Source organism: Pieris napi, chromosome 12 (assembly GCF_905475465.1).
Source record: "Pieris napi chromosome 12, ilPieNapi1.2, whole genome shotgun sequence".
NCBI classification, from domain to species: Eukaryota; Metazoa; Arthropoda; class Insecta; order Lepidoptera; family Pieridae; genus Pieris; species Pieris napi.
This window is the reverse complement of record NC_062245.1, coordinates 402,075-414,877: the sequence shown is the minus strand read 5'-3', so window position 1 is coordinate 414,877 and position 12,803 is coordinate 402,075. Positions and strand designations below refer to the sequence as shown.

Genomic DNA, 12,803 nt, shown 5'->3' with positions numbered 1-12,803 from the left:
ATCGTAAAAATGATTTGAAGCAGGACAGGAAAAAGAAAGCCTCTGGCGTGGTAAAACTCATGAATTAATTGATATTCGTCCTTTATCTTTCAATTTACGAATTTCTTCATCAGCTATAAATTAGAGCTTCATTTCAATCGATATTTAAATGGGTCCTTGCATTTACAATACATTGATAAAAGACCAATTCCAGTATCTTCTAGCCCTTCATTCCTTAGCGAGTAAAGGCAATTGACTTCTGAGTAAGTTTCTTAGGAAATTACGAATGCGAACACCTCGCCACCCTTGTAGATAACCATCATTCTAGAACCATGAGCTTGATGATAATAATAATGTTCACTGGTTCATATATTATTTTGAGATAAGAGATTATCTTCTCATCACAGGTAAATAGTGAGGTGGTAAAAATACTACTGCTACGGGCTACTCGATTGTGAGGAAAATGCATGGATCTGGTTAAGGCTGCGTCTTCTGAAGGTCTCATGTAGTTTTCTCACGTGAACAGTAATCCCCCATATAACGCGGTATACTCAGACCGGGTCTCGGAAATCGCATTGTAGTGAAACCGTTTGTTTAATAATTTAAGAACTAGGAAAAGTAAAGTTATTTAATTTTATAACAAAACAATTTAACCAGGTGCAAAGGTACGCAAACTAATTATGAACTTGAAAAATCATTATAAATTTCACACTACATAATTATAACTTGAGAAATCTCCGCGTTATAGGGGTGAAAAACCGCTTTATATGGGAGACGAAAATCGCATTATAGATAACTATAAACACATTTTCATAAATGTTTGAGAGCATAGGGAAAATAAAAACAACCAGTAAAAATCCCGATAAAACTGTATTATCTTAGAGGTGTGTAACGCTTTTATAAGTGAGCATTTATTTATTGTTTTAATCAAATTTATCACAAGTACATTGATTGCTTTCAATACAACATAACTATTTTTTTATTACAATGTTTTATTATTTGAAAATGTACCAGACTCGTATGAATTTTCATTCTCTATGAGGTAATGTCACGTCATATGCACTTTAAACAGATTATCAAGTTCATCAATAAGTGTCTCGTGTCTATAAGCGAGGCGTAGATCCGGTATATTGGTGCGCGTTATGTCGTTGCCCTCGGGACCATCCCGTTGGTACTGGGCGCCCAGCCAATGTTGCTTCATCTAAAAAATAATGAATTAATGAAATTGTTATCTTCTCACTCTCTATCTAATAAATGCCATGTTGCTTGCCGCCGGAGGTATAAAAAAAAGTTCTATAAAGTATTTTAATTAAATAAAACTTATAATTTAATTACAAAGTGTGGCAGGTCTAGGTTATATCTAAAAATTCTAAGTACACTATTTGACACCATGGAACCACTGGTTATTGTTCCATATTTATTTACAAAACAGAATAAACTATGCTAACTAAAATTTGTAGCCACGAAATTAATGAAATTTAAATAATAATATAAATTTTGTAACTTAATCTAACATTAGCTAAGTTAAATATATATGTTAGTTAATAATTAGAAGCACAACCAAATCTTAGCCATTATCGCACACATGAAGCCAAAATGCATGTATATTAGTTTTTCCCCAGACTCATAATTTGTAATATAAGATTCCCGTTTCCGAGAAAGTCCAAAAAGATCGAATAAACTTATATAGAAGTGTCACTTATATTTAAGAACCCTTAAATAAGCCAAGTTGATTTTTAGTTAGCGTTGCAACCCCACTACCCCTAATAGTTGTTATAAGTGAGCTTTAAACAATTAAAGCCAGCTTCAAACAAAGTGTTTCATTTAACATTTATTTGAACATACAACAACCGCCACCGAACTTAACTCACTGTTGATTTTAAATTATATATTTTAACTAATTAGCATTGCGTCTCCATAAAGTAAATCCTAACCTCATGTGGGAACCCAGACATGATGACCGAGTTCCTGGCGAGCTCACACATGTCACAGGTGCTCAACTTCCAGGCTTGCGCTGCTACACTGTACTCCTCCATCAGGGCTTCCTGCAAACACGACTCTTACCTTATTAGTTATTACCACCGTATAATCGATTTAAGGTCCAAAAGTTACTTTTTTACGTAAAATTATCGAAGAATTGTCAAAAATTGTCTTTGATTTTCTCCAATTTAAAAATAGAAAAAAATTATTAGATAGGAAATTGTAATCAGTTTGAGAGTAAAAAAAACACGAAATAATATCTAATAACAATACTAATTTGTTTGGCTACGTACATTTCTAAAATAAAAAGAGTATTTAACAAACACCTTAGTATAATGAAACTGCAGGGGATCATCCGTGCTCAGCGTAACATTGAGTCCTCTCTCGAAGTATTCGGGCAATGGGTTACGGTGGTATCGGAGAAAGAGGGAATTGTTACTGAGAGGAGACATCGCTATATAGATCTGCGCCAAATAGTAGGCATATTGCAGGACTGGTACCTGCAAATATTACATACTGTCTGCTAGTCCGTTGGCTGTTTCAAAATATCAACTATAAAGCGAAGTCAATCGATATTCAATCGTACTTAAATACATAAAGATATCGTTTTATAAATTTTTATTGTTATGTATAGAAATATTGAGACAAATCTGGATAAATTATAAAATAATGTAAATCCATACATGACCAATTCAAAAAGTTGCCGAATTAATCTTTAGTACCTTTCTCAGTATGAGACCGTGTGAAATATTCTCAGAAAGAAGAAACGCGGCGCTGAGATGCGAGGGAGGGCCTGCCTCGCCGCAGTGAGGGCGGAGGACGAAAGTGTTCATGCCTCGCTCTCTGTATACAAAGGTGATTTTTTTAAATAATAAAAACTATTATAGAAATATGGTGATGATAAAATTCATCTATCGCTTGAGAGCCCCTTTGCTGTGGTTAACTAGATTACAATTATTCCGTGGTAGGTACATGGTGCATGTTTAAAACATTTTTTTAACGGGTGAGATATTAAAGAAAAAGTAGTCTTAGTGTTACAACTAATCAAACACAAGTCGTAGAAGACATTAAGTATGTGTATGAGTATTCGAATGAGTATGAGTTCGTATCTGTATTAGAATAGAATATTTTTAAAATATAAATTGATCCTTAGTTAAGGTTCTGTATAAAATTATGATAGCGTACGGAAACTATTGACAATAGATATTAACAAAACAATCACAGACATCAATATTCACAAAGAAATCTTTATGATTTTAAAGTCTATTTACCGAGAAAAGCTTTAGGCTATATATCGTGCTACGACTGAAATCACAGCTTAGTTAAACATTATTAGTAAATAAAAAGCGAATTACTTACTTCCTGAGCTGATTTAAAGTCACCATATTAGCGTACATGTAGTAGAGGTAGTAGGCGTAAGGTGGATTTTCCTCATCGACCCATTCGTCTGGGCTGCGCATATTTTCACTAAGAATTGGATTTTCTGGCTTTGATTCATCGTCAACACTATCGAATCCAATAACATGCTGGAAATTAAGATACACTGTGTCATTCTAAACGCTTGCAATATATTGTATCTTATATATAAAAGGAATCCCTGTTTCCCTTGGTTACGGCTTCACGCGTGAACGGCTGGACCGATTTCGCTAATTCTTGTTTTGTTGTGTTTGTTATTGTCAAGAAAAAGCGCGGAAAATTTAACATTTAAGGATACTTAACTACCATACAATAAAAACTTTTTTGATGTAACCTTAACTATAGCGTTTGTCATAACAGTTAGTTCTCTTAGATAAAAAATCTTGAAAATTCTTTCTATGAGGCTGATGCTTTTCTTCAAATACTTTTTTTATGAAAGCAATGATAATAATAAGCTTCAAAAGACAAATACGTAATAATACCAAGAAAATTATGTTACCGTGAGGAATTTGTGCAATTCTTCATTGGAATGTGGGTCGATGGAGACTTGAAACAGAGGGTCAAACAAATTGTTGAGAAACTCCTGGAAGTTGTTGAGTAATTTGTTGATTCGGTAGATATCGCTACAAACAATATTAATTACATAAATCAAACCGGCATTTTGTCAAATTTATACATTTCACATTCATTTAGGAGGGTTTCTGAACGAGACAAAGCAATTTTTAATCTAGTGTAACTGTACCTACCATGTTCTGTAATACAGAAAAGGAACAATTATGAGCAAACACCGAGAAATGTAAACAAAACTTTTCAGAAAATATTCGCACTTTGGACCCTACAATTCTGATTAAATATGATGCAGTAATATCATACCACATAACACATACCATCTCAAGAAAATTAGATAGAAGAAATAGAAGCGGTAGCAGGAAGCGAATGGAGAAAGAAAGCCATAAATAGTCACTTGCAAAAAGCTGTAGGAGGCCTTAACCCGTGAAGGGGTTCTGGCATCGACGGTACTGAAGGTAGCTAAGATATAGGATATATAATATACAAGATAAATAAAATAATGTATAAAATGTAAAAAATCTAAGCTGTATATTATCTTTTTTGTCATGATTGGAAATTAAACGGGCTTTATTATTATTTTTATTTATTTTAAATATTTGGTTTTAATCCATTTGAAACTCACTAGAGCCGCGGCACCTGCACCAGCCATCTCACGTGCGCGGAATGAACGTCGTTACGCAGAGCCCAGGAAGCCAACTTGCTCCATTCCGACTTGCTCTTGCAGTAGATTGAAATCCGCGGCTCAGAATACGTGTATTTATTCTCTTCTAGGTCGGTTATCACTTCCTGGAGCATATAGTTTTATTTTATTATTATATAAAGGAACGTTTGAAAACATCAAAATTTTGAATACCTTAATAATCCTAGCGAAATAGGTTCCATTCATGTAGTTGTCCGTTTTGAGAAATACCTCCCTCAATCTGCTTTCGCCTACCGGATTGTATTTCGCATTGAATTTGTCGAAGCGATGAAATGTATTTCTATCCTATTAAAGGAAAACTACGTCATATTAAATAAAAGACGGTCCCTAATATCATCTCAGGCTTACGTTGTCATATCGTTTATTTCTATCTACTATTTTTTTTCCTACTTAATTGCTCTTTATGAATTTAGTCTTTCGATACAAAGAGTTCCCTCGGGATTTTTGTACTGCTATCGCGGGCGCTACTACTGGATTGCCAGGAAGTTGCAAAGATCTGGTTGGCGCTGCGCCTGATTCGTATGTTTTCATCATTTTCACACTATTATTATTTATGCCTATTAATAACACGGCGTTCCTGAAATTTGTTCGAGAGCTACACTTAAGAACATTTAGGAAATATTTCAAACTCCATACTGCGTGGACATCAAGTAGATCAATATTCAAATCATAAGCATCCAGATTCATTTCTTCGAACACAGATTTGAGGGTCTTGGGCACTCCTCGTTGGACAGCCACCACTTCATCGGCACAGGTACGCATGGTGCGCTTGATGAAGCGGAGAAGGTGCTTCTGGTTCATACTGGATGCTGCGTGTATATGTGTATCCACTTTTCTAAAAGAGTATATTTAGCATTAATGCTCAAGAAGTGCCTCCAACATCACGCGTTTTAATGCGGTTAATAACCTAAGTATGTTTAAATATAAGTTTGTGTATCTGTTTTAATATAAAAAAAAGGGCTTCAATATTTTAGGTCGTTTAAATATCTGTATCGTAGTCATTTATTTTCAAATGGGCAAGTAGTAAATCAACCTTCTGAACCCGAAACACAACTTCGACTATATGGGTACTAAGGCATGCCGGTTTCCCCACAATGTTCTACACCGAGCGAGGGTTCGAATCTGCAACCTCTGCAGTCGCACGCTGGTGCCACATTGCCACGCATCTGCTCCTAGTGTTCATAAAACCAAACCCTAAAATAGACGTATATTGTCGAAATACCAAAACATGGTCGACGATTTTTACTTTGAGAAAGTCTATAATCGAAAAACTAAGTAAGCAAGTGTGAACTATAAAATCAATGGCTTTTATATAAGAGAGGCTGATTCTGTATAACTACGATAAAACGAATGGTGCCATCAAGGAAAGGGATACCTAATATTGTAAAAGTCCCGATGAGGGACCGCTTTCTGCAGAGCAAGCTCATGAAGTTCATTGAGAAGGACGTGCATCTTGAATTTGGAGGACAGGTAGCTCAGTCGGCGGTAGCAGAAGGATTTACTGAAATTATTGTATCGCATGAATCGATACTAGCATTGGCAACCATTAAACTAAACCTGTAAAACATTCTTATTTCTAATAAATTTAAATTGGATCACGAGAACAGAGTGACCTTAGAGACTGTAATAAGTGTTATTGGACTCTTTTTCATGTTAAATATTTTTTTAGTAAATTAGGTTAGACTTAAATTACTTACTATTCTTATGTTATAGATCTTAATGTTCCATGATGAATTAATCTAGAAACTAATGAAGCTATTTTAGAATACATCATCTACCTATAGAAAGATGCTATATATCTGCTATTTTTATGATAACACCAAGATTATTGCTTATTAAAATTACCACCAAAAATTCGAAAAATTCTTATTTTTCGGTGTGAATTTTTTGTTCAAATAGATACTAGAAAACTCAAATTCATTACTAGGAAAGGATGTGTAGGGTATGTTTTTTTTAACTATTGAACCCAAAGGTTTTAATTTATTTGATTAACAAAATAAGCTACCATTACAGATAACTCCCATGGGGTTAAAATTAACATTTACATAACATACAAAACTATACATACACATAGAAAAAAAAACATTAAACAATAAAGATTAAAATATTTACAAAAATACTAACTATTCCTTTTAGTATCGGAATTATAAGAAATAGTTAAGTCTTTTTAAGAACTGACATAAAGCCGACTTTTTGACTCAACAAGGACATTTCACAAGTCTGTTAAGGCCCTATCCCAGCACGAATTGCTGTGTCAGTGTCTCGGAGTGGACTTCGAGGCGCAGTGGAGAGCTGGAGCACTGAGGCGCGCCGGCCCGTAATAACAATTAGTTATGTAACACATTAAATTAATGTAATTTTATAAAAAAAATTTTCTTTAATAGATTACTTGGCTTGCGATAAAATATATCGTGTAAATTTCAAAATCATGTTCTATACACACTTTCGTCATAAAATGAATTCAAAGTGTCAAAAATTGGCTATGTTTGGATTTTTTTTCTATCGAGCGAAGTTATTTAAATCGTGTATCGATCTTGCAAAATGGATACATAAACTACTCAACTCCACCATATATTTTTTCCATTCGCCCTACTTCAAGAAATAATGAAGAAAAATGGAATGAAACAATGTACTTTTTTGGAGCTTGGCGACCAGATAGGTCCTTAATCTATGCAGTGTGCTGTTGAGGTGAGGTGTGTGGCTAATATACTAATTTCTATATACCAATGGGCGACTGAGTATAATTAGAATTATAAATATACGTACAGAGGTCCATCGGCGATCATATCTGAGAGCCGACACAAATCCTCCACGTACTTCACGAAGCTGATGTTCCGATAGGGCAAGGGATTATGGACATTCATGTCACCTTCGGACTGATAAATTTGGACCACGCCTTTCTCCCAACGGTACTGGTATTTGCAGTCGGCCGGAATAAAGCAAGTCCATGGATCTGTCGTTATTACATACTTTACGAGTCGTGGTCACTGAGTTATAGTCTTTAGAGAAAAAGAGAAGAGAAGAGATGAAAGTTATAGAACTATCTACTTGTACTACTATAAGAATACAGAAGCAATTTTATTAGAGCAAGAAGACGATTTATTAAACCTGAAGTTCTAATAGTTCCTTCCAGGCCTTCTTGGCTATCGTAAGATTCTCGATTAGACCCAGCCTTTAGCGTCATTAGTGTACCGCTCATATATACTGTAATAATATAATAATAATGTAATGTAATTTTTTTCATCACATGACGCTATTGTACACAAGTTTGTCCTCGTTCTAAAATACAGATTAAAAATATAATGATTAACCTACTACGGTGATCAGAGTGCGACGGGCTGGTTATTCTTAAAGGAATCGCATTGCACAACTCTTCCGATGAACACGTTGATAGTTTGTAGTACTGGTCCGCTGTTGCATCTTGAATACAATTTAAGTAAACATTGAAATACCACAAAATTTAACGTCTACAGGTGTACTTGTAAATATCTTTTACATACTATCAAACTTGACAACAGCGCCACCGTAATCGACCGACCCTTGTTTGTTAGGACCCCGGGGTGGTGCCTCATGATGGTCAAGGTAATACGCTAGACCCGACGGAAATGACTGATGGGATACGTCCATGTAGCAGCGGCGAAGGTTTAAAGCATCAACTAGCATCTCCGCCGAACGCACCAACTCGTCGAACGGTACCTTGACAAAAACTCCCAATGAAAACTTCTTGTATTTCAATATTTAGCATATTCAATTCAGTTGCATACCCCAGTTACATGTATTCCGCAGACAGATACACGTTGATAAGGCACCATATTCCTCCCGCGCCCGTCTCCGGGCCCGCGGACTAGAAGCCGGGCAGACGCCATATTGTTGTGATGCGCATTGCTATTAAAAGGCGGCAAATTTCGACAACTATTATTATAAATCCACTGCAACTTGGAGCAACTGGATAAGTGTCTTCGTAAAATGGATATAGGTAGTGTAATATAGGTATAGGAATACATATAAATAATAAAAAATCTTACAAAAACATTATTTAGAACATTTTTTTACTTACGACTGTGACGCCTTCAAGTGTTTGTAGTCTTGATTGGTTCCAAACATTTTGTCCTTATTTCCAGATCATTTTTCGCTTTTATTTATTATTATATGAATCCCATATTGTTATAAATTATACGGATGATTTGAGACGTCAGATTGCCCAATAGACTTAATTTTGGAGGTAAAGTTAAAAACCGAAGAGGTTGCCTAGCATTTTATTTTAATTATTTCTTATCTGTGGTATATAAGAATTCTATATTAGAAAACACGATGAGCGCATGATAAACTTCGAGCGTGAATATATTTAAAAGTTCTCTAAACTATGCTTACTCAGAGGTTCTGCTATATGAAATTACTTTTTTGACAAATTTAAATAATTAAATAATTATATTATAGAATAATTTTTAGAGTCAAATAAGTTGATTAACAATTAAAGACACTACTACATTTTTAATCCATTTATTAAAATAAAAATAATATCGTTATAGAAAATTACACAACGTACATTTTATAAAACCCAAATAAAAAATGCCATTCTAAACATAGTTAATATTAATTTCCAGTTTATTTCTGCTTTGGCTACGTCACTCAAGCGTCGCTTGAGGCTGTCAACTGGAACGTTTATTTCAAGAGGCGGAAGTGGAAGGTTCTGGAACTCCATTGGGCTCGTGGAAAGCCTGCCTCGCCTGGAAAATTCCGTACATAATAAAATCTAGCTTATATAAACAGTGTGGTCTACGGCAAATGAGTTGGGCAGTGTTATTCGATGCGCAAGTCGTTTTAAAGGCAAACTTTCCATCATCACGCAAAATCTGGCCAACTTATGTGCTGAAACTACTACTGATACAAATAAGGCAAACTGGAAGTTAAATACATAGTGATGGCAATGAGGAGTAGGTTATACAAAGTACGTAGTAGTTTATAAGATTTGTAAAATGCCATATTCAGTTTAATGAATAATAATAAATTGTTATTTACCTGTTAACACAGCACAGACACAGAAAATTGAAATCGTACATCAATCTATTTCGCCATAAAGAAATATTTATGATGCATTCTAAACAGGTAAAACATGTGTTTTAGTCAGGAATATGCTCGAAGTTAGGCGGCCTTATTATAAAACGTGGACTAAAGACTTTCTTTATAGAACAGGGGGTAAACGGGGAGGAGGCTCATCTGATGTTAAGTTATACCGCCCATGGACACTCTCAATGCTAGAGGGCTCGCGAGTGCGTTGCCGGTCTTTAAAAAATTGGAACGCTCTTTCTTTGAAGGTCCTTAAGTCAAAAAAATACTACTGGTTACCATGGCTTCGATGAGATCAGTGTCATAATGGTAACCATGGTAACAGATATGGTTTATCTTTAGTCCACGTCGTATTGAAATGCCGATAATGTATTGTATGATTAGGGTTGACCGTTATGTAGACAATGTGTTTAACAATATCATGCCTTTAGCGGGAGAATGCCTAATTTTAATTATTAATAATTTCAACCATTCTAAGGTATATATGTAAAAGTTAGGACATTGGGTAACTCAGCATTCTCTGATGACTACCTTAACAAGGGATTGGTGTCCCACTCCGCTTTATCTAAAGCATAGAATATAAAGTTATTTATTATCTTATATAATTTCCTAAGTGATGCACATTTTTTTTTATTCTTTTACTATTTAATGATTATTTTAAAAGGCTAAATTTTATCAGTCTAGATTTTAGGCCTGAAATTTTTCGTGGGAAAATTCGAGGGAAATCGTCCACATCAAAACCGGGCAATGTGGAAATCAGAGTGGAGCTAAGTTCTGGGAGGTTATCTCGGATGAACATGGAATCGACCCAACCGGAGCTTATCAAAGCGACTCCAATCTACAGCTCCAGCGATTCAACGTGTACTATAATGAAGCCTCATGTGGCAAATACGTGCCGCAGACTGTGCTCGACGATCTCGAACCCGGGACCATAGACAATTTTAAGTTATTTTGAGTGAAATATATTGTATTTTTAGCTTAAATTTTTTATTTAGGTATTTATATTTATATATAAATAAATAACACTGAATTCCTTGGTAAAAAACACGTTTAGTTTATTTAATCAAAATAGTAGATATATAATAGCAATTTTATTTCCAACAACATGGTAACATTGATTTCATTAATATAAATTGTATAATGCTGTACGAAATTGATTATTTATACAATAAAATCATCTACATAATAAGTACTTAGGTAATATATTATGTGAACAAGAAATGTTAAAAAACTTCAAGCAAAATTTTAGTTTACTTAGATTGCATGTTAGAATTGTTGGTTTGAAAAAAAATCTATAAGAAATTTAAAAAAATATAACCTATTTGGACTTACTATGATAGAAAAACTACAAGTAATGTTGTGTACTGAAAACACATTTCTATTGCCGAGACATAAAGTTGATGATAATATAATCAGATATGTCTCAGCATATAAAAACTTTTTGTCTGTTATAAAGATTTTTGGGAGAAAATATAGCTAAGACATTATAATTAGTCAACGCAATGTTTGTAAAATCATGCAATACAAACAACAACATAAGCTTCTTAGACACACATTAGCACATTTAAAACAAACATATAGTGACTTTTTGAACTTAAAAAAATAGTTTATGTCATTTACTCTACAGTCTATGGTCAGCGGGAGACTGCAACAAGTTGTTAAACTTAACTAACTTTAGCCATTTGGAACGAAATAATGTAATAACCCTTAAATTAGTTTAAATTAAAACACTGTCAGAATACAATTAATAGCCCATATATAGACGCTACATATATACGTTTATAGTATATAGTACTATATATATATATAGATTACATCTTATACCCAAAGGCAAAATTTGACAAATATTCAATTAGATATAGTATCACTAAAAGGGACCAAATATTTTTATTTGTGGATTACAATTTTTGACTAAACGGCATCCTAAAAATATTCCTATTCTCTGCAACACTTGTGACAAGGTCCATTTAGATTCTTGAATTTTTAAATAATTATTTTAGACATTTTGTATTGGTTAATTTTAATACAATTAACCAGTAAAAAATGTTTTATAATGATAAAAAAAGATGAAATAGATTTCAGAAGCAATTCGCACCTAATTATCACATCAGTATCATTATACATCACCCCAAAAGCAAATGATTCTTAACCCATAAATATACCAGCATATGTTAGACAATTAAATTAACAATGATTAAAATACAATTAAGTGGAAGTGTGGATTAGATGAAATATATAATACATATATCCAAAACTACAGAAGTTAGAAGAAGAAAATATACATTAATAAAAAGCAGTAGATCAATGGTTTATGTTTTTTAACTTAAACAACTAACCACAATAAATGAGCAATCATTCAAATGAATTAAATGTACAAATAGCAGTTTTTTTATGTCATATTAATAAAAATTGCAACCGCGTAAACCATTGTTTTGGAATGCAAAAGAAAAAGAGAAAAATTGCTTTGATTAGTATTAATTGGTACAATATTTAAACAAAACAATTTTTTTTATGGTCTTATAATTTTTTTTTTTAATCTACTGCTCTTTATACATTATACAAAATGATATCAAAAGCAGTCCCATCCGGTTTCAGCGAGTCGACATCCCGTCCTGTAACGGTATTTCTCAGATGCAAATAGATGACAAGAATTAAGGTTAAAACTAAATCGTGAGCACACACACATACACAAACAATTACTACATTACAAAAAGCTATAGTTTTTAATGTATGACATTGTTATCTGATAGAAAACGCCGTAAATCTCTTAAATTGTTTTTCAATATTAATTATACGTTTTACTCAGAACTGGCTTAATTATTCTGCCTCATGTGTGATAAGAAAAGCAAAAAGCACAGATCGGCCGACCAGAGGATTTGCTTAATAAAGCCCGGATAATTTGATTATTTAAATATTATGTGTTGTATCACATATAATGCGTGTAAGTCTGTGTGTTTATGTGTGTGTGGATATTAGTTAAAATCGTAATATATTATTAGGCGTACATATAAACTTTTGGTATGAACATATATTATTTTCAATAGAAGAAAAAAACTGATAAACGAAAAAAATTAATACCCTCAAATTTGAT

At 33.6% G+C, this 12,803-nt stretch overlaps 2 protein-coding genes across 18 annotated transcripts in view; both read right to left on the bottom strand.

Annotated features, from left to right (window-relative positions):
* Window positions 1–843: 843 nt before the first annotated feature.
* LOC125054591 (AMP deaminase 2-like) lies at window positions 844–8,769 on the bottom strand. Of its 5 annotated transcripts, XM_047656582.1 has the most exons (15): window positions 8,410–8,769; window positions 8,146–8,341; window positions 7,961–8,065; window positions 7,754–7,849; window positions 7,412–7,598; window positions 6,021–6,146; window positions 5,282–5,480; window positions 4,799–4,930; window positions 4,568–4,731; window positions 3,875–3,998; window positions 3,319–3,485; window positions 2,682–2,802; window positions 2,286–2,459; window positions 1,914–2,024; window positions 844–1,180 (listed from the first exon to the last, which is right to left on the bottom strand). In XM_047656582.1, exons 1-15 carry the CDS (start codon window positions 8,647–8,649, stop codon window positions 1,028–1,030), a joined length of 2,295 nt encoding a protein of 764 aa, XP_047512538.1. In that variant the 5' UTR covers window positions 8,650–8,769; the 3' UTR covers window positions 844–1,027. The 5 variants fall into 5 exon arrangements, 4 of the variants coding, with proteins under 4 accessions (XP_047512538.1, XP_047512540.1, XP_047512539.1 ...); XM_047656584.1 differs by lacking the exon at window positions 2,286–2,459; XM_047656583.1 differs by lacking the exon at window positions 7,754–7,849.
* A 360-nt stretch (window positions 8,770–9,129) lies between these two features.
* LOC125054589 (AMP deaminase 2) overlaps window positions 9,130–12,803 on the bottom strand; it is a 40,522-nt gene continuing 36,848 nt past the window's right edge. For 11 of the 13 annotated variants that reach the window (XM_047656568.1, XM_047656577.1, XM_047656576.1 and 8 more), the window contains one exon: window positions 9,130–9,372. In XM_047656568.1, the coding sequence (XP_047512524.1) occupies window positions 9,313–9,372 (60 nt within the window). In that variant the 3' untranslated portion in view covers window positions 9,130–9,312. Of the gene's footprint in view, window positions 9,373–10,243; window positions 10,278–11,182; window positions 12,325–12,803 lie in introns of those variants that run through there. The other 2 variants (XM_047656569.1, XM_047656581.1) reach the window with 2 other exon arrangements.

What these genes read in the sequence shown, in the direction of transcription:
- LOC125054591 (XM_047656582.1), bottom strand. Translation starts at nt 8,649, where the DNA reads ATGTATTCCTATACCTATATTACACTACCTATATCCATTTTACGAAGA. An exon ending in ATTTCGCTAGGATTATTAAG is followed by an intron (nt 4,732 to 4,798) that starts GTATTCAAAATT and finishes TATATGCTCCAG; the next exon opens with GAAGTGATAACCGACCTAGA. An exon ending in AATTGCACAAATTCCTCACG is followed by an intron (nt 3,486 to 3,874) that starts GTAACATAATTT and finishes CTTAATTTCCAG; the next exon opens with CATGTTATTGGATTCGATAG.